The 27,857-nt window shown below is 35.1% G+C and overlaps 1 protein-coding gene across 1 annotated transcript in view; it reads left to right on the top strand.

Moving 5' to 3' along the window:
* Positions 1-27,857, top strand: part of LOC141487799 (putative methyltransferase-like protein 24) — an 88,349-nt gene that overhangs the window by 56,280 nt on the left and 4,212 nt on the right. Inside the window, exon 2 of the mRNA XM_074187342.1 lies at positions 19,686-19,781. Coding sequence (XP_074043443.1) covers positions 19,686-19,781 — 96 coding nt within the window. The remainder of the gene's footprint in view (positions 1-19,685; positions 19,782-27,857) is intronic.

The raw sequence follows: 27,857 nt of genomic DNA, 5'->3' as shown, positions 1-27,857 counted from the left end.
GCATAAGACCATGACATCAGGGCAATGATGCCATGACATGCACATGAATTGTTTTCAAGTGTGATAAATCCCTAGCCTTGCTTTCTCCTCCAGAACTATCTAGGTCCAGTAGCCAAATATGGATCAGGATGACTGGAGATAACCTGGGTTAGGTGGAGTTAACTGACTTGACCAACATCACAGGGCTAATGAGTATCAAGTATCTGAGGTCATATTTGAATTCAGATCCTCCTGACTCTAGGGTTGGTGGTTTATTCAATGCACCAATTAGTTAAACCTACTTTAAGTAGAGCTCATAGTAAAACTCTTTAGTTTTACTTTCTGGGCAAAACAACAAGCTCAATCCATTTAAGTCACTTAAGAGGATTCTGCTTAATCCAATCATCTTCACACTTATGCTGACAGTATAAAGGAGGCTCTCACATTTCTCTTCTTCTTCTTTTTTTTTTTTTGCCTTTCACATAAAAGGGAGACCTAACCTTAGAGAGATTTCATGTATCTTAAATTGTAGATATTGTCGAAGGACAGTAATGCAAATTGCAACAGAATTCAGCTCTCTTCCACTCAGCAGGCTCTATCCATTTCCTCAGACAATCCACAAAGCAATGATCCTCTTCAAATCAGCAGCCTTCAAATAGCCTAAACCTTCTATCAACTGCTTCTGTTGACGTTTTCTTAACTCATCTGCTGAATTCTTCACTCTTTGAATGACTTCCTTGATCAAAACCTCCTGGTGTTCAGTACTTATCTCTTCTTTTAGGAGGTAAAACTCATGAAATTCATTTTTTTTGTCAATTATGAAACCTACAATCCTTATTTAATCTTTCAGTAGTCTTTAAAGAGTTTTTTTGACATTCTACTTTGTGAACTTTTAATTCATAGACTAGGGGCAAAAAAAGCAAACCCCCAAAAACAAACCCAACAACAACCCAGTCATCTGCAAATGAGTTTAGATCATATTGTGCCTTTGTCTCAATCTTTTTTTTCCCTTCCCTCAAACAAATCCTCCCAGGACATTCATTTAAGAGGCAGTTCTCTCTGATCCTCTTAAGTCTACCACTTTTCCACATTTCAAAAAGAAAAACTGTTTTTTTACACCAGGATTTTTTAAATCAGCCCTTTCATGTACAAAAGTACTTTTCTTTTGCCTTGCAGCACCCAAATGCTTCATATATTAAAGTCATAGTACCCTAATCTAGATTTCCTAAAGTTTGTCCTTCACTTAGTAATTCCTACCCTTTCTGAAAAGGGCTACTTAAAAGGAAAGACTTTAGGTCTTGCCCTATGTTTGGTTTAGGACTTAAATATTTTTAGTGACAGAAGAATGGCCAGGCAGATTCTGTAACCCTCTCTCACATAACTGGACCACTCTGTAGGGGTGAAAGTACATTGGAGAATTCAATAACTCTGCACACCTACCTAGATCAGAAAAGGTAAAAGGAAAGCAAAAGAGAGAGAGAGGCAGCTTGAATTGGGGGTAGAAGGGGGTAGACAAAAGGACAGAGAAGTGCACATTGCCTAGCTTTCCCCTATTCTTATCCCTGTCAGTGGCAAGTACCAGCTGCTCATTCTATTGAACTTTGTCTGCCCTGTCAGGACAAATCAGGTTCCTTTCAGTGAAGCCTCAGCTGGCAGTACATAATTACTGTTTAGAAATAAAAAGATTGTATAGATGGGCAAGTGATACTGGGAAAGACATTTTTTAGTTTTTCTTCCAAGAATGGCTATGTATGTGTGTGGGGGGAAGTTGTAATGGGTTCTTAGGGTCTAATATGTATATTATATTTTTAGTTAATCAAAAAAAAATCTAATTGCTCTAAGCATTCTATACGCTAACCAAAGGGTGAGAAGGAACACCATTAGTCTTTTGTAAAATATTAGCCTGGAGTAATTTTTTCTTGGTGGGCTTGGGAATCTATTATGAATAACCTTCAGTCTTGTGTGAGCCAGTAGAGAGTGAAGGAAGTTGAAATCAAACCACAAAACCTTATTTAGAACCTACTATATTTCAGGCCCTAGGTAAGGGGAGGATACAAATATGGGGGAAAATGGAAATAGTTCCAACTCTCCAAAAGATACAGCAGATGCAAATTAGAAAGGAAAAATGCTTTCTTCCCCTTACATTCTCTCCCTCCTCTTGCTTTTCATCTCTTTTCCTTTTTCTTCCTTTCCTCTTCTTATCCAATTGGAAGATTCTTAACCTGTGGTCTATGGCTTCTTTTGAAAACACATTCTGCTAATCTTATTTTAACATAATTGATTTCCTTTGTGATCCTATGCATTTTTTTTTATTTAAACATGCTATGCTGAGAAAGGCTACATAGCCTTTAGTAGAATTACACACATAACAAAGGCTATTAATCCCTACTCCAATTTATGGAGTGTGACTTATTGTGTCCATCAGGGTTGGATTTAGAGTTTGGAAGAACTGAACTTGAATCCTGCCTTAGATATTAATTGTATGGCCCTAGACAAGTCACTTAATCTCTTTGGGATTCAGTTATCTCCCTTATAAAGAAAGGAAATTGGATTTGATAGCCTGTAAGGTATATTTTAACTAGAAATTTAACTCTAGTTCCTGTTGCCATTTAAGAATTTAGGTAGCCTTATACTTGGCTTTCTGGTGCTGCAGACTTTTACCCTGGCCATTTAGCATATAGTGATATGGAAATCTGGAGAGAATTTTGCTGCATATCAAATTACTATATATCACTAACTGAAGTTGTGAATTTAAATTGGACTGCTATTAAACCATTTAGGAAGGAGTTAATCCTAATGCCAGTTAAAGGATGTTGAGTTTCTAAGAAGTCTGAAGGGAAAGGAAGAAAGACTCAGAAAAGGAATATTCAAATTTACCTAATGCACATCCTTCCATTAGAGGTAAAAAACAAACTCCTCTGCCTTTTCAAGTACTAAACTAAGAACTAAGGATATTAAAAAAAGGCAAAAGTGAGTCTCTAAACTCAAGGAAATCAAAATCTAATGGGGGACACAACAAACAAATAGATACCAAGAAAGCTACAAAAGGATAAATAGAGAATAATTATAGAGAATAATTAACAGAAAAAGCACTTGAATTAAAAGGGGATGGGAAAGCTTTCCTGTAACAGATGAAACTTTAGTTGAGACTTGAAAGATGTGGAGGTGAGTAAGGAAAGAATTTCAAACCTGGAGGACAGCCAGAGAAAATCCGTGGAATGTCTTGTTGATGGAACAACTAGGATGCCAGTTTCATTGGATCTAGATGTCCAAGAAGTAAGACCAGAGTCTGGTATAAGAAGACTGGAAAGGTGGGGGGTAGGATTAGGTCATGTAGTAAAACAAGTTCTGTCTTTTTCTTTAAAACAAAACTTATTGTATCTTGAAAAACACAGACCTTTGAATATATATTATTTTAGACCATTTTTAAGGTTGAATTTTTTTAATCAAGGAATGTTAATGACATGAAGATATTTTTATTAATTGACCAGATAATTCCTAGATAATGCCTTAGATTTTCTCCTGATGGCAGCAAATATATCAATTTTTATTATATTTCTACCTTTTTTCTTTTTTTAATCACCCTGGGATGTATTTTGTTATTAAACCCTGCAATTGGAATTCTTCTGCCTCACTTAAAAAAAAAGTTGATTTTTAAGTTGTAATTTAAGAAACAAAACTCACACTCCATCCACATGCTCTTTCTTTCCAACTTGCAAGGAGAATCAGGGACAGACTGAGCTCAGTCCATTCTTTTGTTCATTTTAAAATTTATTATAAGTTTTTAGTGCCACTTTGAATTAGACTTCATGAATTTTCTTTGTCATAGTTGATTTAATTTCTAATAATTTTTAGCTCAGACTTGCAGACTGCAGAATGATTTAGAGTTATCAACTTGATAGAGAAAAGCATAGTGCACTGTGGTCCAGATTACCTTTTAGTGGGAGGCCTGTCAAAGTAGATATATCTTTATTTAACAGAGCTGTTTGGCTAGACAGGGCTGGACATAGGCAGTTCAGGACTCTAAACTATACTTGCTGACCTCCCTCCTCATTCTTTTTTCCACCTGAAGAGTGGGTTACTTTTTTTTGGGGGGGGTGATGAGATTGGGGGAAGGGAAGCCTCCCTTCATATCCTTGCTGATTGTTACCGAGCTATGTCATGATGGCCATAAAAGTTCTCTCATTAGACCTCCTCCCTATTCTTGTATCTCCTTTTTGTGTTGTCTTCCTCCATTAAAATGTGTTTCTTGAAGGTGGTGGCTGTCTTACTTTGTTATTTATATTCACAGTGTTTGGGATTATGCCTGGCAAAGAAGTAACCATTCATAAATGTTTTAGCATTCATCATTCATTCTGTATGAGAAAGTATCTTCAAGGATTCCAGATCTCCTGGAGATTGGACTGACACCATCCTTTCTTGCAAAAGGTCACCAAAAGGGCTATCTCAAGACTAATGAAGGGACCCACAGGGACTTGAGTTAGTGTTAAGTATCCACAGCATAGAAACTAAGGAATTTATCAAGAAGTGAATGACTTCTATGCAAGAACCCAACCTTACTACAAGAACATTTTTCCTGATTTGAAAATTTGGGTAAAAGTTATAAATTGTGTGAATGTATATGGGACCTTTTCTGAAATTTTAGCTTTCAGTTTCCCACAATTAAATTTTAAAACACTGTCATTTGAAGGGGAACCTGATTCCAAGGAGGAAGGAAAAGTGGAAGGCAAATTCCTCTCAATATCAGGCTCAGGGTGTTTGGTGAAATAAGAGTTTTAAGTTGACATTCTGTGAGTTGTCCTAATGTAGACATCTCAGAGCCTTATGGGACTTTAAACTGGGACAGAAAATGAATAAAACATTATTAGGCCAAGTAAAGTAGAAATGCAGTGTCTGCAGATTGCATATTGACAGTTATTTAGGCAATTGTCTCCCCTCCAGATACCATTTTGTTCCATCAAGAACCATGGTACTTGCTAGAATTACTATTTTCTAGTTGTTATATAGATATTCTAATTAGAGGCAAATTGCAGCTAAATGACTAAATAAATGTCTTTTATTGAATTTAAACCCCTCATAATCTCAGTATGCTTAATTCCCCCTCCCTCTCCAAGATGATTATGGGTGGAATATTTTGAACCTTTCATAGCAGTATAAAATTTAAGCCCACATTCCTTCCTAAATACATAACTAAAATGCAGAGAAATTTTTGGATTCTGCAGATAATCTTTGGATATTTTCATTGTCCTATAGAGTACTGTTAGCCTCTCAGTATAGTAGAATCAGAAAGATGAATCTGGGAATTTATTGTTAAATCATTTTTAGTCATGTCTGACTTTTCATGACTCTATTTGGGGTTTTATTGGCAAAGATCCTGGAATAGTTTGCCATTCCTTCTCCAGCTCACTTTAAATATGATGAAACTGAGACAAACAGGGTTAGGAGACTTGCCCAGGGTCAACTCTAGTGTCAGAGGCTAAAGATGAGTCTTCCTAACTCCAAGCCTAGCACTCTATCCACTGTGCCTCCTCACCACCCCAATCTGGGAGTGTTTCCTATCAAAGATCTTTGATTTCATCTATGTGAGTATTCATTCCCTGGACTTAAATAAATCATCATCCCTCCAAATCTTTTTTTTTTTTCACTTTGCATTTCCAGCACATAGCACAATACTTGGCAAATTGTAGGCACTTAATAATTATTTATTGATATTGGTTTAGTAATGATTTAATAACAAGTGGTTGTGGCCAAATGAATATATCAACTGGTAGCTAACTCCCTTGGATTAAACCTCCTCTGGTGAATGGCCAGTACTTGAAACCTTCATTACTTGATATGTTTAAAGTTTACCATTATATTCTCTCAGCAATACAGAGTTACTCTACCATGGGGAACCTGGGAAGAGGATGTAAATAGAAGTCAACAGAAATTTATTTTTAACATACCTAAGTAATATTTTATTAATTCCTCTTTATAGGGAAGAGGGCAATTCTATCTCTTCAAGACAATGTATTCCCCCAAATCCAGAATGCATTAAAACGCTCTTAAAAGAGAGACTATTTGTGACCTGATTTAGGATTTTCTTGGCAAAGATCCTGGAGATACTGGTTTGCCATTTCCTTCTCCAACTCATTTTCTAGATGAGGAAACTGAGGCCAACAAGGTTAAGTGACTTGTCCAGTGTTGCTTTTCTTGTTCCTATTTTCTTATATTTAGTGACTGAATAGAAATCATATGTGAAGGAGCACATTTCTAAGCATCTCTACATAACTCTTGGTCTGGCAACAATGATTATACTATTTAAAAAATCCTTCTTGATCCTACTATAGAATGGTTTCATATGTAACCTATATGTTCATCCATGTGAAACAGCTACCTGTGAAGAAAGAAATTATAAATCCAAATTCCAATATAAAAAGACTGTGTGAATGAGTCTAAATGTCCAATTCCGTTTTCTAGGTCATGGGTGTGACTGTTGGGCCTTTTTTTTTAATTGCTGCCAATTTTGCTTGAGGGTTATAGTGCTGAATTGGTATATTTCCACTGTGCAAATAATTATATGTTAGCAGGAATGAACTGCTTCAATGAAAATGTATTTTTTTGCATCATCTTTTCAGTATAAAACCTAAGAAAATTATAAATGAATCTGTTATTGCCAAGAGTTCTGGACAGGTTTCTAACCTAATAAAAACTAGTGATATTGAAAGTCTGCTCATCTCTTGCCTGTGTTGACAGAACCACCATTCTTGCCATGAAGATGGGATATGGATGTCCTGGTTCTAATTTCAAGAAGTCTTCCTATCCATAGTATTGGGGGATGGAGGGAAAGGATAACATAGAACAAGTAATCATTTAAGAACCCAGGTTTTAAATTTTTATTAAACATCTTACCATTAACCTTTTATTTACTGTTGTCACAGAGGAAAAGGATTTACAGTCAGGAAAAACAAAGGGCAAATCTGACTCAGATATTTTTTAGTGGTATTAGTTTGATTGAATCCTTGAACCCCTGCCTCAATTTCCTCAACTATAAAATGGGAATGACACCTACCTTCCAAGATGTTTTTGAGGATCAAATAAAATAATATTTGTAAAGCATTTAATGCAGGACCTAGAACATAGGAATTATAGAAATTCTTATTATTATTAATATAGTAATATAGTAATATTATAATTTATAATATATAATAATATATTATATATTAATATAATATATAATAATATATAATTTATATAATATTATAATATTACTATATATAATAATACAATATAAAAATATTATTATATTACTATAAGCAGTGTAATTTTACCTTTAAGCATTTCTAGTGAGCACTTGAAGCAAATTTCTACCTTCCAAATATAAAAATCATTGGGTCATAAATTTAGAGCTATTTTAGCTGGACCTTATATTGTACAAATGAGAAAACTGAGGACCAGTCAGATTAAAGGGCTTGCCTTTATACATCCAGTTATACATCCAGTTAATGGAAGAGCTTGGATTTGACTCCAAGTACTTCAAATAGGTGTTTTATAAAGCACAAAGGAGTTTCATATCAGTCCAATTCTGGATTGCTTACCTAGAAATACTTTCATACACAGAATATTTTTTCCTTGAGATGAACAAAAATTGAGGATCCTGAAGAGGTATACTGTGCTTTAACTTTATATAAAAAGCTTATATTTCCCCTAAGACTCAGCTCTGGAATGAGTTTGATCCTGGGGAACCAAGTCCCAGTCCCACAAAGAATCATAATCTTTCTTTAACTTTTTTTGACTTATTTATGTGAATTGAATTAAATCTGGGGATAATTTAGGAAAAAATTTCAAATATAGCTTATTTTTTATGTATCCAGGTTTCTCCAAATGTGAGTAATAGAGCTACTACACAGGCACTTGCAATGCCTTTGGTTGAGGTAAACACCAAAAGAAATAGGGAAGATATATAAGATTCTCAGAAGATCATAAGCATATGGAAAAATACCAAAACACTGATAGATTATGAACCTTCCTTTGAAGGTAATTAAATCTATTGATGACCTGAGGAAAATCCTACAACATTTTGGTAAATCCTGAGCTCTCTTTTACAGACCTCTGATATATAGTTTGAATTTTTCCAGGAAGGTAAACACTATGGAGTTGTTGGGAAAATTATTGTTATGCAGTTATGTCTGACTCTCTGTGACCCCATTTGGGATTATCTTTCTTCTCCTGCTCATTTTACAAATGAGGAAACTCAGGCAAACAAGATTAATTGACTTGCCCAGGATCACAATGCTAGTAAGTGTCCGAGGTCACATTTGAACTTGTATCCTCCTGACTCTAGGATCAGTGCTCTATTTTTCTCTTCTAATTAGACAAACACTATCTGAATAATTTACTGGCTTTGGTTTTCAAATAGGACATTGTTCAGTAACTCTGTAAGCAATTCTTTTCTTTCTCAAAAAAATGTCGCATCTGAGAACTCTATTCCTTCTCTAGAAGGTTCAGTCTGCAGGCTTTCAATTTTGGAAACTCTCAAACTTGGAGTGTTGCCTAGGAAATCTCCCATTTTATGAATTTAAGGCTAGATGCTAGACTGTTCCTATCATATATTCAGAAATCTGCAATCTTTACCTTCCCAACATCATATATATATATATCTTTCCTCTTAATACTCTAGTACAGGTCCTCATCATTTCTCACCATTCTGCTGCAATAGTCTTCCAATTGGTATCCTTGACTCAAGTCTCTTCATACTCCAACCTATCCTCTACCCAACTATCTAAGTAATTTTCCTGTAGCACAATTCTGACTGTTGCCCCTTCCCCCCTACTCATGGGTCCCTATTACCTCTAGGATCAAATATAAACTCCTATTTATATTTTAAAGTCTGTCACCTGGTCTCATGGTATCCTTACAGTCTTTTTTCACTTTATTCTCTTCCTTGTCTTCTATGATCCATAATACTGCCTTCTTACTACTCCTTGTAGAAGATCTTTCCATTTCCTAATTTCATGTATTTTCAATGACTGTCTCCCGTGCATAGAACTGATGCCTTCTAAAATCCATGGCTTCATTCAGTTCAAATATTACCTTCTGAAGGAGACCTTTTCCAATTTTTCCTGCTGCTAATACCATCTCTCTTGGTTAGCTTACATTTACTTTTTCTCTATCATCTATCTCTCTATCATCTATCTGTCTGTCTACTTACCTATCAATCTTTCTATTTATCTATTTGCCTATCAACTGTCTGTCTATCTGAAATATATATAGTTATTTTCATTTTATCTCCCCCATTAGAATGTATATTGAAGGCAAGGTCCCAATTTTTGCTTTTCTTTCTATTCCCAGTGATGGTGCCTGGTATGTGATAAATTCTTAATAAACACTTGCTGACTATCTGCCTCCCATTCCATGTTTTATTGCAAGAAATCTATTAGGATTGGTTACTGCCATCTTTTTAAGTGAAAAGTCGATTATTAGAATGTCTCCCTCTCAGGCTGCCTATAAGCCTTTGCATATTCCATGTGCATCTGCCACAAGGAAGTCATTTTTAAGTTTCTGTGGGGAGAGACTGTTATGTAGACCCAGGATCAGACTAACTCTTCTATGTGTTACTCTTCTGAACAGGGGAAGCCAAAAGGGAACTCCAAAAGAGAGGGAACACTAATCTTTTTGCTCATTTTTAGACCACAAAGAACAGTGCTTTCTTTGCTAAGTTTCTGTCTTCCTGAATCCCAGTTAGTTAAAACTTCTTGGAGGTAACCATAGTCACTAGTAAGCAATCAGGAATCATGTTTCTTCTCAGCAAGGGACCAGTGAACATTCCACACTCCAATGGGAAACTTCCCCATAGCTTCCTCCAAACAAAGGTTAACATATAACCTCTTCTAGCTGGCTGGCTTAAATTGATCAGAATCTCCTGTGATTAATTCACCTTTATATTTTCTCTTTATTATTTCACCCTCTCTCAGTTAAATATTTGCTGTCCCAGAAAATCAAATGAGAGTTTTCAGGCTTATTCTATCTATATCTTCAATTCTGGTTATTTTTCTTAGGACCTTGGATAGAAGGTACCAACAGTTATCCTCTTCTTGAATGCCTTCTTTATTTCCATTAAGTGTATTAGTAAAGTTTATGATGTATAATTCCTTAAGTACTGCGAAAATTAATCTTCTTTAAAGACCAAGACTATCATAGCTGGTGAAGCTGAAGGGCAAACTCACCCTTCAGCTCATCAAACACATAATTGTATGAATTCAACTATAATATTTTTCAAAGTTTCTATAGTTTCATATCTGCTTTGATGCAAGTAAGGTCCTAAACCAACTCCTAAAAAGTGAGCTCAGTCTACTTTACTAAAAAGAAAAGTTTAGAACCAAATGAGCTTTTATGGTATATAGGATTTTCCAGATAAAAACCTGGATTTGGGGAAATCAACCCTTTGCAAAGCAAAATCTAAACAAATAAGTTTTCCCTTCAAAGAGAAAATCGATGCCAAAGATAATACAATTTCTGTGCTATCAAGGGCCCCAGAGTCCATAAGGATCCAAAAAAAACTCTGAATTCCAACCATTTTAGTTGAAAACTGGAGCTAATTAAGAAGCAATTATATTTAGAAATAAAGGAAGATACCATAAGCCAATTAGAAGAACAAGAAATAGTTTATCGTCAAATCCATGGAGAGGGGAGGAGTTTGTACCCACATGAGAGATAGAGAACATTATCAAATGTAAAATAGATGATTTTGATTACATTAAATTAAAAAGTGTTTGCACAAATAAAACCAATTTAACCAAGATTAGAAGGAATGCAGAAAAAATGGGAAATAGTTTTCACAGCTAGTGTCTCTGATAAAGTGTTTCTATATATATTTCTAAAATATATAGAATTGAGTCAAATGTGTGTATATATATATATATATATATATATATATACATATATATATATACAGGATATTTTCAGATGAAGAAATTAAAGCAATCTATGGTCATATAAAATGATCTGAATCATTATTAAAACAACTCTGAGGTACCACTTTACACTCATCAGATTGGCTAAAGTGACAAAAAAGGAAAATGATCAATATTGGAGGGGGGTATGGGAAGACTGGTACACTAATGCATTGTTGGTGGAGTTGTGAACTAATCCATTCATTCTAGAGAGCAATTTTAAACTATGTCCAAAGGGCAATAAAACTATGTAAACCTTTTCACTAGGCAATACCACTATAAGGTCGGTATCCCAAAGAGATCACACAAAAAGAAAAAAGACCCATATATACAAAAATATTTATAGAAGTTCTTTTTGTAGAGGCAAAGAATTGGAAAAATGAGGGGATACCCAACAATTGGGGAATGGCTGAACAAGTTGTGACATATGAATGTAATGAAGAACTACTTATTGTTTTGTAAGAAATCATGAATGAGCAAACTTCAGAAAAGCCTGGAAAAACTAGCATGAACTGATTGAATGAAGTGAGTAGAACCAGGAGAAGATTGTACACATTAACACTGTGCAATGATAAACTATGATGGACACAGTTCCTCTCAGTAATTCAGTGATCAAGAACAGTTCTAAAAGACTTATGATGAAAAATGCCATCCACATCAGAGAAAAAACTATGGATTCTGAATATAGACCAAACCATACTATTTTCATTTTTAATAACTTATTTTATTTTTCTTTTTCCCATGGTTTTCCCCATTTAGTTCTGATTCTTCTTTCACAACATGACTAATATGGAAATACGTTAAACACGATTTTACATGTTTATAATCTATATATCAGATTATTTGATGTTATAGGAAGGAAGAAGGGAAGGGAGGGAGATAAAAAATGTAGAACTCAAAAGCTTATAAACATGAATGTTGAAAATTTGTCTTTGCATGTAATTGAAAAAATAAAATAACATAAAAAAGAAACAATCATGGATAAGTCCCAAAGTTAGGTGGGACTCTTAAAAGGGATTAGGTATGTGGGTTTTGTTGGAAATAAATCTATCAAAACTAGTACAAACCACTAAGACCTCAAACCATCTGTTTTATCTCTTGCTTGCAAATAGGGAAACAATGGATAGAATACTGAGTCTAAAGAAAGAAATTATTCATTTGTTTCAGTTGTGTTGAACTCTTTGTGACTCATTTTGGGTTTCCTTGGCCAAGACACTGGAGTGGTTTGTCTTCTCAAGCTCATTTTACAGAAAATGAGGCCAATAGGGTTAAAGCGCCTTGCCCAGGATCTCATAGCAAGTAAGTTTATGAGGCTGGATTTGAACTCAGGAAGATGAGTCTCCAGGTCCTGCAGGGTGTCTGCCCTACCAGTCAAATTCTCTTCTCTAAAACACTGTACCTTTAACTTTAGAAACTAATTGGAGTTCTTAAAGGTCTTCTCTATGTAGAAGCTAATTGGGAATCCTAATCAGGAAGATGAGGTTGATAAATGGGTGCTCATGAACAATTCAGAGAAGTTAGAGAATATCTCCAGGGCTCAGATACTTATGTATTCATTAGATTAAGTGACTAAATTTCAGCTTGTCTTGGGGATGATTTGATAAGTGCTTGCCATTGATCACTCCTTTGTATTGACCTTATAAAAAGCAAGCACAGAAGCAGGGAGAGACATAGCCAGAGAAAGAACTACTACAAAACTCAGAGTGGATTTGGTCTCTGCTGCCACACAGCTTTTTCCTCTTTCCCTAAAACAACTGATGATAGCAGAGTCCCAGACATTTACATGTTCTTACTTGAATAGCCTGAAAAATGGACAAAAGAAGAAATGGTGAGAATGGAATCACATGCTTCGTCTGCCTGGAGAGAGAAGGGGGAGATTTCCTTGACTGTTTTTGGATAATTTAGAATTCTCCTTAAGAAGGAGGGGGGAAGGGCAGCTAGATGGCACAGTGGATAGAGCACCGGCCCTGGAGTCAGGAGTACCTGATTTCAAATTTGGCCTCAGACACTTAATAATTATCTACCTGTGTGGTCTTTGGTAAGCCACTTAAACCCATTGCCTGGTAAAAAAAAAAAGAGGGGAAAGAGTAAGAAGAGGAGAAGGTAGGTACTGGTCAGTCTTGGCATTAAAAGAATCCCAGAACATAACCTTCTAGAGAAATAAGAGAGTTCTTGGAAAAAGTCATCGTCTTGGAGAGAAGATTGAATATATGACCCTAATGTTTGAATAGGAAGGGATTAAATCATGAGATTGAGGAGAAAAAGACATGAAAATCTTAATTTGTATGGAAGAATTAAGAAGGAAAGGTAATTGCTTATTTCATCATCCCAAATTTATTTATCTTCCCTGGGAAATAAAAGTCCTTAGGGTAGAATCACAATGCTAGCAATAGGTAAAGGCAGGACTCACTAGAGAATGGAGGGGGGCTTTAAGCTTTCCAAGGGGACTTTAAACCTCTTTAAGCCCCTTTCAGTCCCCTTTAAGGGGACTTTAATATTACAAGTTTATGTCCCTGGGATAATTTCTAGTATGCACTTTGAAAAGAGGGAAAATTACATTTGTTATGCATTACTAGAATAAAAGTTGTCCTTTATTTGTAATATGCTTTTACTTAAAGTGCTTGCATATACATTGCAAACCCTTTAATACACATCATTGTCAACTAAAACATGATCTATAGTTTGAGATATATAGTTTAAGGAAACTCTGCTTTGGGGCACAAGGAGTCAAAGAGATTAATTTTAGAGATGTCTTCCAGATCAAACCCAGGCCTTATGAACACAAAGCTTAGGTACTGAGCTATGGTTTACACATGGAAGATGAATACAACTTAAATAATTATCATCTCAAACATATGGCCACTCTTCTAAGTGAGTGGAGTTACTCTTGCTAGTTATAGCATTGAACAGCTAGTTAAATGAAGAATAGAAAGAAAAGAAAAAGCAGAAATAGTGTAGAGAAACTTTTTTTTCTGGAGTTTCTTCTTAGAGCAGAAGGGGAGAAAAAAATACATGAGTTATTTTTTTCCCCAAGGACTTTGTGTCCAAAATTTTTGATGAATTCTTGGAAGGTGAGAAGAGAAATGTGGAAGAGATTAGGAATGTGGATTCTCAAGTTTGAATTTTGTTCTAAATTCTCCTATAAGTCTTATGAAGGATAAGAGCATAATGAAGTGAAGAATTCTGTTCTGAGATTAGTGAGGGACCTTTTAAACTCATAGGATCTAGCCCAATAAGGGCTGATGAGAAGGAAAACCTGAACTTCTCAAAATTAAAGGGTAGCAGAAGCCTTCTGCCAGGTATTGATCTACTACCATGTTGGAACAGTTGGAACAGCTGCAACCATGAATAATATGTTAGCTTCTATGGATTCTATGGATTCTGATGAACTAATCTTTTGACCCTAATATTGTGGCTAACCCACTGACTTTCTACACACTTTCTCTGACCCTTGGATTAGTAAAAGGAATTTTCCAACCTTGGTCTGGCATGGTGACTGACTTAGTCTGGCAGATCATACACTCTTGCTTTGTCCTGAGTGTTTAAACCCTCATAATCCAGATCACTCAACATGATAAAAATCTTTGATTGTCACAGCTAAAACCTACAATTGAACAAATAATAATTTAAGAAAATGTCAGCTTTTACAGAGTTTTGAGCTAGAAGAGACTTTGAAGATTAGATAATCTGTCGGTTCTCAAAGTGTGCTTCCCTGTTCAGGGAGAAGATAAAAACTTTTTTTTTGTTTTTAAAGGCAGTAAGGTTAAGTGACTTGGCCATGGTCACACAGCTAGGTCATTTTTAAGTGTCTGAAATCAAATTTGAACTCAGTTCCTCTTGACTTCAGGGCTGGTGCTCCATGCACTACACCACCTACCTGCCCCAAAAGGATAAAAAATTGAAGAGAAGATCCAGAATATCTGTGTAGACAAGGAAAAATCCTAGAATCTCAAGAATTAGAAGAGAATTTATATAGTCCATCTAGAACAACCTTTCCCTGAAAAAATCCTCTCTACAAAATTTCAATCCATTGCTTGAAGTCCTTTTACTGAAGTCATTCATTTTACTTCAAGTATTTGAAAGCAACCTTTCTGGACTGAACCTGACTCACAGGAGTCCCTGGTAAGTTTAGTTTCAGTACTGGAACAAAAAAAAAATGAGTGCATTATTTAGTTAGCCATAGCAGTAGAAAAGTATTGAACAAGGATAAGCATTGAGGACACCTCAAGCTGATCATCTGAGGGAAAGTCCCATCTTGATCTACTTGCTAAGCATTTGAGAGCCCCTTATAAAAGCAAGTGGTTGGTTGCTTTGGACTTAATGGAGGAAGAAGTAGCATCAACTATCTGAGTCTTTAGTCACCTGAGCCAACCAATGCTGAAGAAATGTCTCATTACCTTTAAGTTTTAAAAATTTAATATATTCTCATTATTTTTAAGGAAAAATTAGCCTGATGTATGGAGTGAAGGTGTTGGCATATTGCTCCTACTACATGTCCCATTTAAATCTACTCTTAGTTAAATATCTCTAGTTTCTTTGACCAGTTATAAAATGGCATCATCTCAAGATTTTCATCTTCCTTGTTGTCTTCCTCTGGATACTTCTTGTATTATTAATGTACTTTCTGAAATATAAATTATAGAACTGAACATATATAGCAGATGTAGCCTGCGAAAGGCAGATAAAGAGTGAAAGTATAGTTTTCTTCATTCTAGACATGTTTTTTTTTTTTAATGTAGCCTGAGATCACATTAGTTTATTTTTTTGGTTGTTGTTGCCAATTTATACTGTTAACTTATATTGAACTTGTGTTCCATTACTACTCTCTTCCTCTTTTGGCTTCTTCTGTCTTGTATTTGTAAAATTGATTTTTGAATCTATGTAGAACTTAATACCTATCTGATTAGATTTGGTCTAATATCCCTAGTTTATTAAGATCTTTTTTAGATTCTGTTAAACACTCCTAGAATTCTAATCTCTGGAAAATTACAATCATTTTACCTAAATCTCTTTTTTTTTAGTTTTTTTTGCAAGGCAGATGGGGTTAAGTGGCTTGCCCAAGGCCACACAACTAGGTAATTATTAAGTGTCTGAGACCAGATTTGAACTCAGGTACTCCTGACTCCATGGCCGATGCACTATCCACTATACCATCTAGCCGCCCCATTTTACCTAAATCTCAACCTAAGTTATTAAGAGAAATGATTATTAGTAGCTAATGGTTTAAAGAGATTCAGAGTTCTTTCCCTTTTTCTGAAAGTTCTCATTTCAAAGTTTAGTCTCTGAAGGATATAAATAATAATGAAATTGAATTAACTCTCTCCTCAATCTTGGTTAGACCCCAGGACTTTACCAGGAAGTTAATCTAAGATGGGAAAGCTCATTGTATTCTCCACAGGTTTGGAATGTGGATAAATTCTTTAATTAGATTGCCCTAGGCTGGGCAATCCCTCAGCCTTTATTAGACTAGTATACCTTTCCTTTCAATATGTATTTAATCATTAATTGTTAACACATCAGAGTTGATTGCCACCTTCAGGAACACCCACTCTTTCAGTGGCATATAAAATGTGAGCCCACTGCCATGATTGGTCTTTGGCATTCAAGAGTATCATTGACCTTTTTGTTAATAAATTATTTGCATTATTAATAAAATGATTAATTACTTAGGAATTATATCTCTCAAACTTTTAAAATGTAACAAAATAAAAGTATTAAGTGATATAATGTCCAAGAACAGAATCCACTTATTTTACAGATGGAAAAACTAAAGCCCAATGAACTTAAGGTCATATATGTAGTAAGCAGCAGAGTTGGATTATTGAACCCAGGTCTATTGACTCTGTTTAATCTTGAAATTACATTATACTGCCTCTTGTGGTCTGACAAAATAACAATAATAATAATAATAATAATAATAATAATAATAATAATAATAATAATAACATTTTTCTTTCTTTGTATTTTATCTTTCCAAATTTTTATTATTATCTTTTGTTTTTATCTTACCCTATGTCTTTCCTTACCCTAGAGAACCATCTCATATTATAAACATTTTTTAAAGAAAAAAAGAGTGGGGAAAGTCAACAAAATCAATAAATATCTCAAATAAATCTGACAACATGTACAATTCACAGTAGGTGTGGGTCTCCTCTCATCTCTGTAAAGGAGTTTAGGGAAGTGTCTTCGAGTTTTCCTTTGAGTATGCTTGTTCATTTTCACTTTTCAGTATTCATTCAGGATAATTTCTCATTTATGTACTTGATGGGGCTTGAGAGTGTCTTGTTTTAGAAGAATAGCAACCTCAGATTCCCTACTCCAACTGCTTTGTCTTTAGTTTTTATCTTTTTTTTCCTAAAAGGAGAAAGTCACATAGAGAATTAACAGCATTTTACAAATTATGAACATCTGTTGGTAGGTAAGGCCTAAGCTTCAGATTGGGAGGGAAATAGAGTTGTCCATTGAGGTGCATCTTCTCTCTCATGAAGTTAAAATCCCAGAGTTATTATGATGGGTGGGAGATGTGCAACTACCCCATTGGATGCCCCAAATTTCTGAAGCTTTGCTTCAGATAATTATGGAGTTAAATGATTTCTTTCTGCCAGTATTGCCTTTTTTTGATACTTAGTAAGAGATAAGAGAGATCTTGATGAGGAATAGTGGAATTTGCCTTTGAGTAGAAGCATATTCTATTTCAGACTGCTCTGGGGCTTGGTATTCACATATACCACATAGCAGCTCAGCTCTCTTGGGTTCTGATTCTCTGTGGCAGCCAAGGATTTATGGAAAAGAAGGTCACAGTAACTTGCTGGGTTGGCTATATCCATACATCTGCTTGTTTCCTGAGTGTTGGAAGTTGATTTGCATCATTATTTCTATTATTTGGGGAGGAGCAGTTAGTTGGTGAAGTGGATATAGCTCTGGGCTTAGAATTTGGAAGACTTGAATCTGACCTCAGTCAACTATCTGTGTGACCCTGGTCAAGTCCCTTAACCTCATTTGTCTCAGTTTCTTCATCTATAACAGGAGTTGAAGAAGGAAATGGCAAACCACTCAAGTATCTTTTGGTATAGGATTTAGATTTACAAGGTGATACCACAAGTCAATTAGAAGAACAAGGAATAGTCTGTCAGCTTTATGGAAAGAGGAGGTAGTTTATGACAAAAGAAGAGATAGAAAACATTATAGAATGTAAAATAGATAATTTTGATTACATTAAATTGAAAAGTTTTTGCACAAAAAAACTAAAGTAACCAATATTAAAAGGAATGCAATAAACTGGGAGACAACTTTTACAGTCAGTATCTTTGATAAAAGGACTCATTTCTAAAACTTATAGAGAACGGATCGAATTTATAAGAATCCAAGTCATTCCCCAATTGACGAATGGTCAGAAGATATGAACAGGCAGTTCTCAGATAAAGAAATTAAAACTATCTGTAGTTATATGAAAAAATGTTTTAAATCATTATTGAAATTGAAGGGATGCCCATCAATTCCAGAATGGCTGAACAAATTGTGTCACATGAATGTGATGGAGTAGTATTGTTTTATAAGAAATCATGAATGGGTGAATTTCAGAAAAGCCTGGAAGGACTTGCAAGAATTGATGCTAAGTGAGGAGGTAAGTAGAACCAGAACACTATATACAACAACAGCAACATTATGTGATGATCAACTATGATGGACTTGCTCATCTAACCAGAGCAACAATCAAAGACAATTCTCAAGGATTTGTGATGGAAGATACCATTCACATCCAGAGAAGGAACTAAAGAGTTGGAATGCAGACAAAAGCTTACTATTTCAAATTAAAAAATGTTTTTTTCCGCTCATGTTTTTTAACCCTTTTTTGATTTCATTCTTCACAACATGATTAATATGGATATATGTTTAACATAGTTATACATATGTATGACCTATATTAGGTTGCTTTCTGTCAGGGGAAAGGGGGAGGGATTGGAGTGATGGGAGGGAGGGAGAAAAATGTGAAACTCAAAATCTAACAATAAAATGAAATAAATAAATAAATCCAAATGGGTCCATGAAGAGTCAGAAATTTCTGAATAACATCAACAACAAACCTAATGTTTTTTATTGTCATCCTCCCAAGCCACAGATACTTCAAATATCTTTTCTCTTTGCAATGTGGCATATGTTCTCTCCAAAACTATCAGTGATTTTTTAATATCTTAAACTTAATATATTCAAAAGGTCCTTCATTATCTTTACCTTAAATCTCCTCCTCCCCCCCCCACCCTAAGTTAAATTATCCCTTACTATGGAGGGCAATTCTTCCAATCTCTTGGGCTCCTTTGACTCTTTACTGTCTTTTATCCCCCATAACCAACCTGTTGCAAAGGCCCATCAATTCCACCTTTGCAGTATCTCTCAAATATTTTGTCCTCTGACTTTGTCATTACCCTGGTGTATGTCTTCATCATCTCTCTACTCATTTAGCCACAATCCCACTCCAGTCTCCCAATACCTCTTTTTCTGGACTACCAAAATATCCTTCTAATTGGTCTCCATTCTCAAGTTTTTCCCTACTGCGGTCCATCCTGTGGCTTTTTCCTGGTGCTTTCCACTGAGAATGTCTTCTGTATACCTTGATATTTGCATATTATCTCCTCCATTAGAGTGGATGCTCCTTGATTAGCCCAGTGCTTGTTTTTGTCTTTATTTCTATCCCTAGTATTTAGCACAGCTAAATGATCCATGCAAAGCACTTCATCCATACTTGTTAACTGAGTGACTGACTTTTCTCTGTTATAGTTCCGTTGGCATATTGATCTGCAGCCCTGGGCAAGTCCATCTCAGTCTCTGAATGAAGAAGCCATGAGGTTCCTGAAATATATCAGCACTACCCAGGTTGGATTTTATGCTTTTATGTAATCTAAACTAGAGTTAAATAGATGTGAAAGATATGATTGTCATTTCTTCTCAAAGAGGTTTTTCTGGGGAAAAGAAGGGAAGAAGATGGAGTGGTAGGTGACACCTGAGAGCTGAGATCTGGTGGAGATTTGGATTTGATTTCTGGGGCTGGGCTGCTTATATTAACAGCTCCAGGGCAGGTAAATAACAGATCCACTATTTAACATCTATATAAATAGATATTGTGCCAAACAACTTACAATGATCTGTTTTGACCCTCATAACAACTCTGTATAAGATCTTATTCTACACATGAGGAAAGCAAGACAAATGGATCAATCCTAGAATCTTAGAGCTAGAAATTCCTATGGTCATTTGAATTCAGGTCTTCCTGATTTCAGGCCACTGTGCCACCTGGCTCTTTGAAATGTTTTCCTGGGTTGGAGTCAAAGGACTTGATTACAAATCCCAGGTTAATCACTAATCCGTGTGACCTTGGACAAGTAGCTTCACTCTTGGAGTCTGTTTTCTCATTAGTAAAGTAAGAGAGATGAACTAGATTAGTTCCCTGAGGTCTTTTATGGTTATCAATCTACGATCTGTCAAGAAATAATATTCTTTATCATTTTATGAAAAACTTTGAAAAGTTGCATTGAAAGTCATTTAATAGTTAGAGAGCTGAAGACATGAGTAATGTGGTAAAGGGACAAAGAAGAAAGACCTTGTAGACTTAAGTTCTTTCTATATTTGGAGGGATCTATTCACTCATATTTCTGCCACAGCTTTTCTTGGCAGAATAAAGTGTGTTAGCTAGACTTATGGTTATAATAATGAACAGAAAATGAAGTCACATACTCGCTCAATCTCCTGCATTTTAAATCATTAGAGAGGATAGGCCTCTATGCATTGACTTAACAAGCTCTGGCAGTTTCTGCAAAACTCCTCTGATAGGGTTGCTGACCTGATGGGGGAGGAAGGAATATCAATTATAGAAGTTGATGGTTCTTGACAGGTCAATCAAGAGGTTCCATTTTCAGAGCTGCTTGACCCCCAAGAGACTTAAGTGAAATAAGAGCCCAAAAGAAACCTAACCACTGAGCAGAGCAGTTCAGCTGAGTAAGAAACTGATGACCAAACTACCAGTAATCTAGGAATGATTATCACAGCAAATTTAACTATATTTCTGACTCAGGTGGGGGTATTGAAGATCCATTACTTAAGGACTTACTACAATGGCAAGAACACTGTCTCTCTAGAGGCAGAATTTCTAGGTTTAAATCTGCCCTCTGATGACTACTACCTATGTGACTTTGGGCAAATTCCTTTAACCTTCTTGGTAATTTCCTCATCCATAAAATATGGGTGGCCCTTTTCTCTTTTCTATGTATGCTTTCATACTTGATAACTCCAACTGCTTTAGGAGGTTCAGTTTTCATCTCTATGAACATAAATTTTAGATCATTATATGTAGTCCTATCTTTTTCCTGAACTCTTCTCCCTTATTGCCAATTGCCTATTGAATGTTTGAAATAGGATATCTCATTGGCATCTCAAACTCAATTTGTCTAAATCAAAAGTCATTCCTTCACCTTTCTCTCCAAGGCCCTGTGGTTCTCAAATTTCCCTAATAAATTCCCTAATGGTAAAAACATTTTTTACATTAACCTAGACTCACAACCTCAGTGATATTCTCCAATTCTCAGCATATTCAAATTAATTATCAGATCTTCTTGTCTGTTTCTCTATGAGAGTGGTGCCAAATGAGACCACTAAGTTGTATGTAAGGATGCCAATGGATCTCATATTGATTTAGAAAACCACAACTTGAAATATTCTATGTCTTATTGAATGTTTACTTATTTTACTAAATATTTTCCAATTACATTTTAACCTGGTGCAGCCCACCTTCAGGAGGACTGTGGACCACATTTTGCCTCCTTGCATTGTGTTTGACAATTCTGTTTTACCACACCTGTATTGTACATCTCCTTCTCATTACCCTAATTCAGGTCTTGTTGCCTCTCTCCTAGATTATTGTAATTGTTTCCTTAATTAATCTCTCTCTGCCATTAGCTCTCCTTGTTCCAATCCATTCTCTATAGTCTCCAAAGTGATTTTCTTAAAATCATGGAACTTCCATATTCTTTTTTTTATTTAATTAATTAATTTATTTTGAATTTTACAATTTTTCCCGCTAATCTCGCTTCCCTCCCCCCTACCCCCCACAGAAGGCAATCTGTTAGTCTTTACATTGTTTCCATGGTATGCATTGATCTAAGTTGAATGTAGTGAGAGAAAAATAATATCCTTAAGGAAAAAAAATAAAGTATAAGAGATAGCAAAATTATACAAGATAACAGTTTTTTTTATAAATTTAAAAGTTAAAAATTAAAAAGACTATTGTCTTTGGTCTTTGTTCAAACTGCACAATTCTTTCTCTGGATACAAATGGTATTCTCCATCGCAGATACCCTAAAATTGTGTCTGATTGTTGCACTGATAGAATGAGCAAGTCCATTAAGATTGATCATCAATCCATGTTGCTGTTAGGGTATACAATGTTCTTTCAGTTCTGCTCATTTCACTCAGCATCAGTTCATGCACATCCTTCTAGGCTTCTCTGAATTCCCATCCCTCCTAGTTTCTAATAGAACAATAGTGTTCCATAATGTACATATACCACAATTTGTTCAGCCATTACCCAATTGATGGACATTCAGAAACTTCCATATTCAATAAACTTCTGTGGTTCACTCTAAACTCCAGGGAAAAGTATAAATTCCTCTGATATTTAAGGTTCAAATTTCTCCCCTCCATGCACTGTTGACAGTCCAACTATACTGGCTTACTTGCTATTCCTCATGTACAAAGGTATTTTGCCTCTCATGTCCCTGTCTTAGAGCTGGCTGTCCAGACCTCGAATTGTTGGCCTTCTTCATCTCGGTGTTTTATAATGGCTGGATTCCTAAACTTAAAAATCACCTTCTATAGAAGTCCTTTTTTGGTTCCTAGAGCTTTCTCCTAGTACTTTCTTCTCTTAAGGTGACCTTGTATTAGATTTATTTCATATGTTATTGCTATGTTGTTTCAGTTGTGTCTGTTTCTTTGTGACCCCATTTGGGATTTTCTGGGCAAAGATACTAGAGTAGTTTGCCATTTCCTTCTCTAGATCATGTTACAGATGAAGGAGGCAAACAGATTGAGTGATTTGTCCACAAATAGTAAGTGTCTGAGGCTGGATTTGAACCTGTGATGCCAAGTCCAGTACACTATCTACTAAGGTCACCTAGCCTACACTTCCTTCATATACATTTACATTTTTGCCCCCCACCTTGAGTATGTAAGCTCCCTGAATTCAGGAATTCCTTTTTTCCCCCTTCCTTTTCTTTTTTATTCCCATTGCTTATCACAGGGCTCTTGGCATATATTTCACTCAGCATATGCTTATTGGCTGGTTGTTGGATTGAGGTAGCTGGTATAGATGTACTGTGAGGTGTTTTTCAGCTCTCGGGTCCAATTCACTCTTTCCACAGTAATGTCCATTTCCACAATCAGCTTTAGTGAAATAAAGAAACCCATTTACCACTGAGAAGGGAAACTTGAATTCTAAAAGAGACTTAATCACAACCTTTGGACTGCTATGATTTCATCAATTCTCTTGAGTATGAGGAACCAAGTTAAAATGTAATTGGGAAATATTTTTTAAAAATAGAAACAAATAAAACATGGATAATGCTGATAAGTAGTTTTTTAAGTCAATAAACACAGGCATGGATTTGTACGTATAGTTTAGTGACCCTTGTTTCTGAGTTTGATACCACTGTTCTAGAAGACCCAGAGAACCAGCTTAGAGGAAAGGGGTATCCTTTCCTCTTCTCATAGAACATAATCAGAAAATCATAAGAACTTTAATCTTTTTTTTTCATTCAGAGAGGAAATAAAAGCTTCCTGAATTAGGCATTTAACTATGAATAATGGGATGATAAATTAATCCCTCTACATAATCTCAACCTAGCTTGCTACAAATCAACTTGTTGGATACTTGGACTTGAAAGTTATTTCTGTATTTTAATTAGAATTGTTTAATCTCTCCATGGTGCTGTCATTTTCTCTCTTGATTTTACATGAAGGATGAGGAAGCTTAAATTCTTAACTTCAGCTTAGTAAAGCCTTTGAAACACCCTAGGGGATAATGGAAGTGATTATGAATTGGATCTGGGAACTATAGGCTCTGCTAGAAGAATAAAATAAATCCGCCAAGTACATGTCATCAAGTAGCTTAGGGAAAAAAAAACATAAGGAAGCTCTTGGAAGTATGAAATGATCCTTTCAAGCTCCTGTCAGGTCTTTTTTATGGTTGATGTTCCAAGAGAGAAAACATTTTAAAAATAAGCTGCCTAAGGAATAAATCAGAAATGCATGGAACTGTAGAATTGGAAGAAACTTTATATTTTATTTAGTCCACACTCCTCATTTGCTAATGAAGAACCTAAAACTAAAGAAGCTAACTGAGTTGCATAAGGTCCCACAGCTAATTTAGTAGCAGAACCCAAGCTCTCCTAATTCCAAATCCAACGTAATTTAAAAGAAACCTTTCTAAAAATAGTTCTTAAAAACCATAACTTTTAAAATCAATTGTTGAGTCATTTTAGTCATATCTGACTCTTCTAATCCCATTTGAGGTTTTCTTAACAAATACAGTTCACCATTAAATTTTCCAACTCATTTTACAGATGAGGAAACTGAGGCAAATAGAATTGCCCAGGGCTTGAAGCCAAATTTGAACTTATGAGGACAAGTCTTCCTGATTCCAAAGCCAGTGATCTATCCACTTCACTACCTAGCTGCCCTTTAAGTCAATAATTTTATAGTAGTTTTTGACTATATCCACAATTGTTCACTTAATAGGAATCACCTCAATTGTCTATACCCTATCTAAAGGATCAGTGTGGTCTAATGGATAGAATTCCTCTAATCCTGCCTTAGATAGGAACCCTTTGTAAATCATATAACCAACCTTGTTGCCTCAGTTTCCCTATCTGAAAAATGAAAGGGATAATAGAATTATCTCATAAAATCATTGTGAAGTGTTCCATGTCAGCTATTTTTTCTTTGCAATTACTATGAATTTGCCTGTATTTTGCCAACCAGAAAGCTCTTGAAATCATCTCCTGAATGACCCCCACAATACAAATATTTTATGTCTTAGGACCGGGTATAAGTAAATGTAAACAGAATAGTCAGATGGACCTGGAATTAGTGTGTCTATTTCATATCCAGCTTATAAAGAAACTAGATTAGACCCCCCCCAAGACTTGGCAAAGCAAACAGCAGTGATTTACAAGAGCAAGTTGTGATTCTTTCTTTAGCTTTTAGGTGCCTGGGCAAAAGCAAGAATTAATTAATGAGGGAAATTGCCTGTGACAGATAATTAACTCAAATTCTCTGACTCTCTGGTCAATTCAATTAAACAAATTATTGTTAAGTATTTAATACATACTAAGCTAAGCCCTAGGGATAAAAAAAAAATACCTTCAAGATGCTTACTTTCAACTAGAGTATATAACTCTATGGATAAGCAAATACAAATACAAGGACAATTAGGGATGAGAAAAGGGGGAAGCTGAACTCTGAAGAAAGTTTAGGATTCTAAGAGAAAGAAAAGAGGGAAAGAGTGCATTTCGGGCCTGCAGGTTGGTTTGTGGGAAACCACCAAGGTAAGAGACAGACTTGGGGAGAGTAAGAATCATGAAGTACAATCTCTGTTTCTCAGTAAATTAGGAAGTAAGGATCCTCTGCTAAAGGAGTCTGACAAGAGAAGATCAGAAACAATCAATAATGAAAATGTGATAGATTCAATCAGGGAAGGATAAAACATTACTGGAGAGTAATGAGGGTACAACTGAGATTTGTTTTTGTTGAATTATTTAAGTCACATTTGACTGTTCATGATCCCTTCTAGGGTTCTCTTGGCAAAGATACTGGAGTACTTTACCATTTACTTTTCTAGTTCATTTTACAGATGAGGAAACTGAGTCAAACAGGGTTAAGTGACTTGCCCAGGATCACAAAGCTAGTAGGTATGGGTTTAGTAACTAGACTAGTAAATAAGTTTACTAGTAAGATGAGTTCAACTGATTCCAAGTACCCAATCAGCCACTCTACCTGTCCCACCCACCTCTCCACACTTCCCATACTCTCCCCTCAATTGAGATTAGATAAGATAAATTAATTATAGGTCCACATTCTATAGTTCTAAAATTCTAGAATTTTTTGCTGACTAGTGCTTTCCATTCCTCCTACATACGGGATGGCAAAGTTTTTTGTTTTCTGCTTTTGTAACTATGCACACCTCATTTCAAGCCTATTTTACCAATGACAGCATGAAAGCCTGCAGCAATATGCAACTCCCTGTTACTTAAAATTATCTCAGTTAGCACTGGAGAATCCTAATGGGCAATACAATAACAAATTCTCTAAGGCTGCTGAAATGAATCCCACCCACATCATTTTATGGTGGTTTTCTTAACCATTTTGCTATGAGTAGAGGAAGGAGGATTTCTCTGATATATTGAAGCCTTATGTTTCATGTTACCTGTATTTTAATGAAATAATAATAGGCTCATCTAAGTTTTTAGATTAGATCTTTCCTGCTAATACAGGATACTATTGAGCCCACATTAATGAAAGCAGTATTTTCTTTAAATGAGGGCAGTCCTCTTCTAGGTCCTGAGAAACATCAGACATTGAAGGTTGGTAAGCATGAAGCCATGAGAAATGATAAGGACTGTGCCAGCCTCAGATAAACTTTCATGTTCAACCCCTGATGGCAGTTCCCCAAGCCATACGACTTCAGGAAACATGCCTTGGGGATTGTCTGGCTCTGATAACATGATGATTTCTAGCAACAGAAATCATTTTGAAATGGAAGGAGAAATAAAATGTTGAAAGCTCTGTGGTCTTGTCCTTTAGAAGTTAAAGAAGAACAGTGAACAAAATTATATCAAAGTTCCTATATGCTTTGCTTTAAGAAAATCCAATATATAAACATACAAGCTTATAAATTATAAATTAGGAAGTGATTTACCTTATGGAAGGTAAATTATACAAGGATCTATCTCAGAGTTCCTTTACTTTTTAAAATTACTTTTCATTTGGTTAAATACTTCCCATTAACATATTTTAAAAATTTAGCAATTTTTAAAAAAAATTTGAGTTTCAAATTTTCTTCCTCCCTACAACTCTTCTACTCTCCATGAGAAAGCAGGCAACTTGATTTTAATTATACCTGTGAGGTCTTACAAAATATGCTTCCATGTGAGCTATGCTGCAAAAGAATAAAAGAATAATGACAAAAAAATTTTAAAGTATGCTTTAATCTGCATTTAGAGTTCATCAGTTCTCTCTCTAGAGGTGTATAACATTTTTCTTCATGGTTTTTTGGGAAGTATCTTGATTAGAGTAGTTAAGGTTTTTACAGTTGATCATCCATACAATATTGCTGTTACTATGTATGATGTTCTAGTTAAAATCACTTTGTATGAGTTCCTATAAGTCTTCCCAGATTTTTCTGAAACCATTATGTCCATCATTTCTTATGACACAATAATATATTTTTTACAAATAGTATTTTTACCAATTATATATAAAGTCAATTTTAACAATCATTTTTTAAAATAGGATTTTGAATTCCAAATTTTTTCCCCTTCCCTCCCTCCTCTCCCTCCTCCCTTCAAAAAGAAAGCCCTTGCTTGCTCCATAGAGGGCCCTTAGATGAGTGTTATATGAACTTTTTTTTGTCATAGACTTCTTTGACAATATAATTGATAGTTTATTGATCTTTTCTCAGAATAATAGTTTAAATTTATAAATTTATAAATTTTATAAATTTATAATTTATAAAATTACAGATTACAAAGCAAACCAATTATATTGAAATATTATTAACTAGTAAGAAAAATAAATTCATATCCTGGATTAAGAATACATATTTAAATGGTGAACTAAGAGTATGTTTCAAATTTGACTTGATTTCCCAAAATTATGTGTGAATATGAATATACCTACTGAATA

Source organism: Macrotis lagotis, chromosome 5, assembly GCF_037893015.1.
Source record: "Macrotis lagotis isolate mMagLag1 chromosome 5, bilby.v1.9.chrom.fasta, whole genome shotgun sequence".
NCBI classification, from domain to species: domain Eukaryota; kingdom Metazoa; phylum Chordata; class Mammalia; order Peramelemorphia; family Peramelidae; genus Macrotis; species Macrotis lagotis.
Note: the sequence above shows the minus strand (reverse complement) of the source record. Positions and strands in the feature narration are given on the sequence as shown.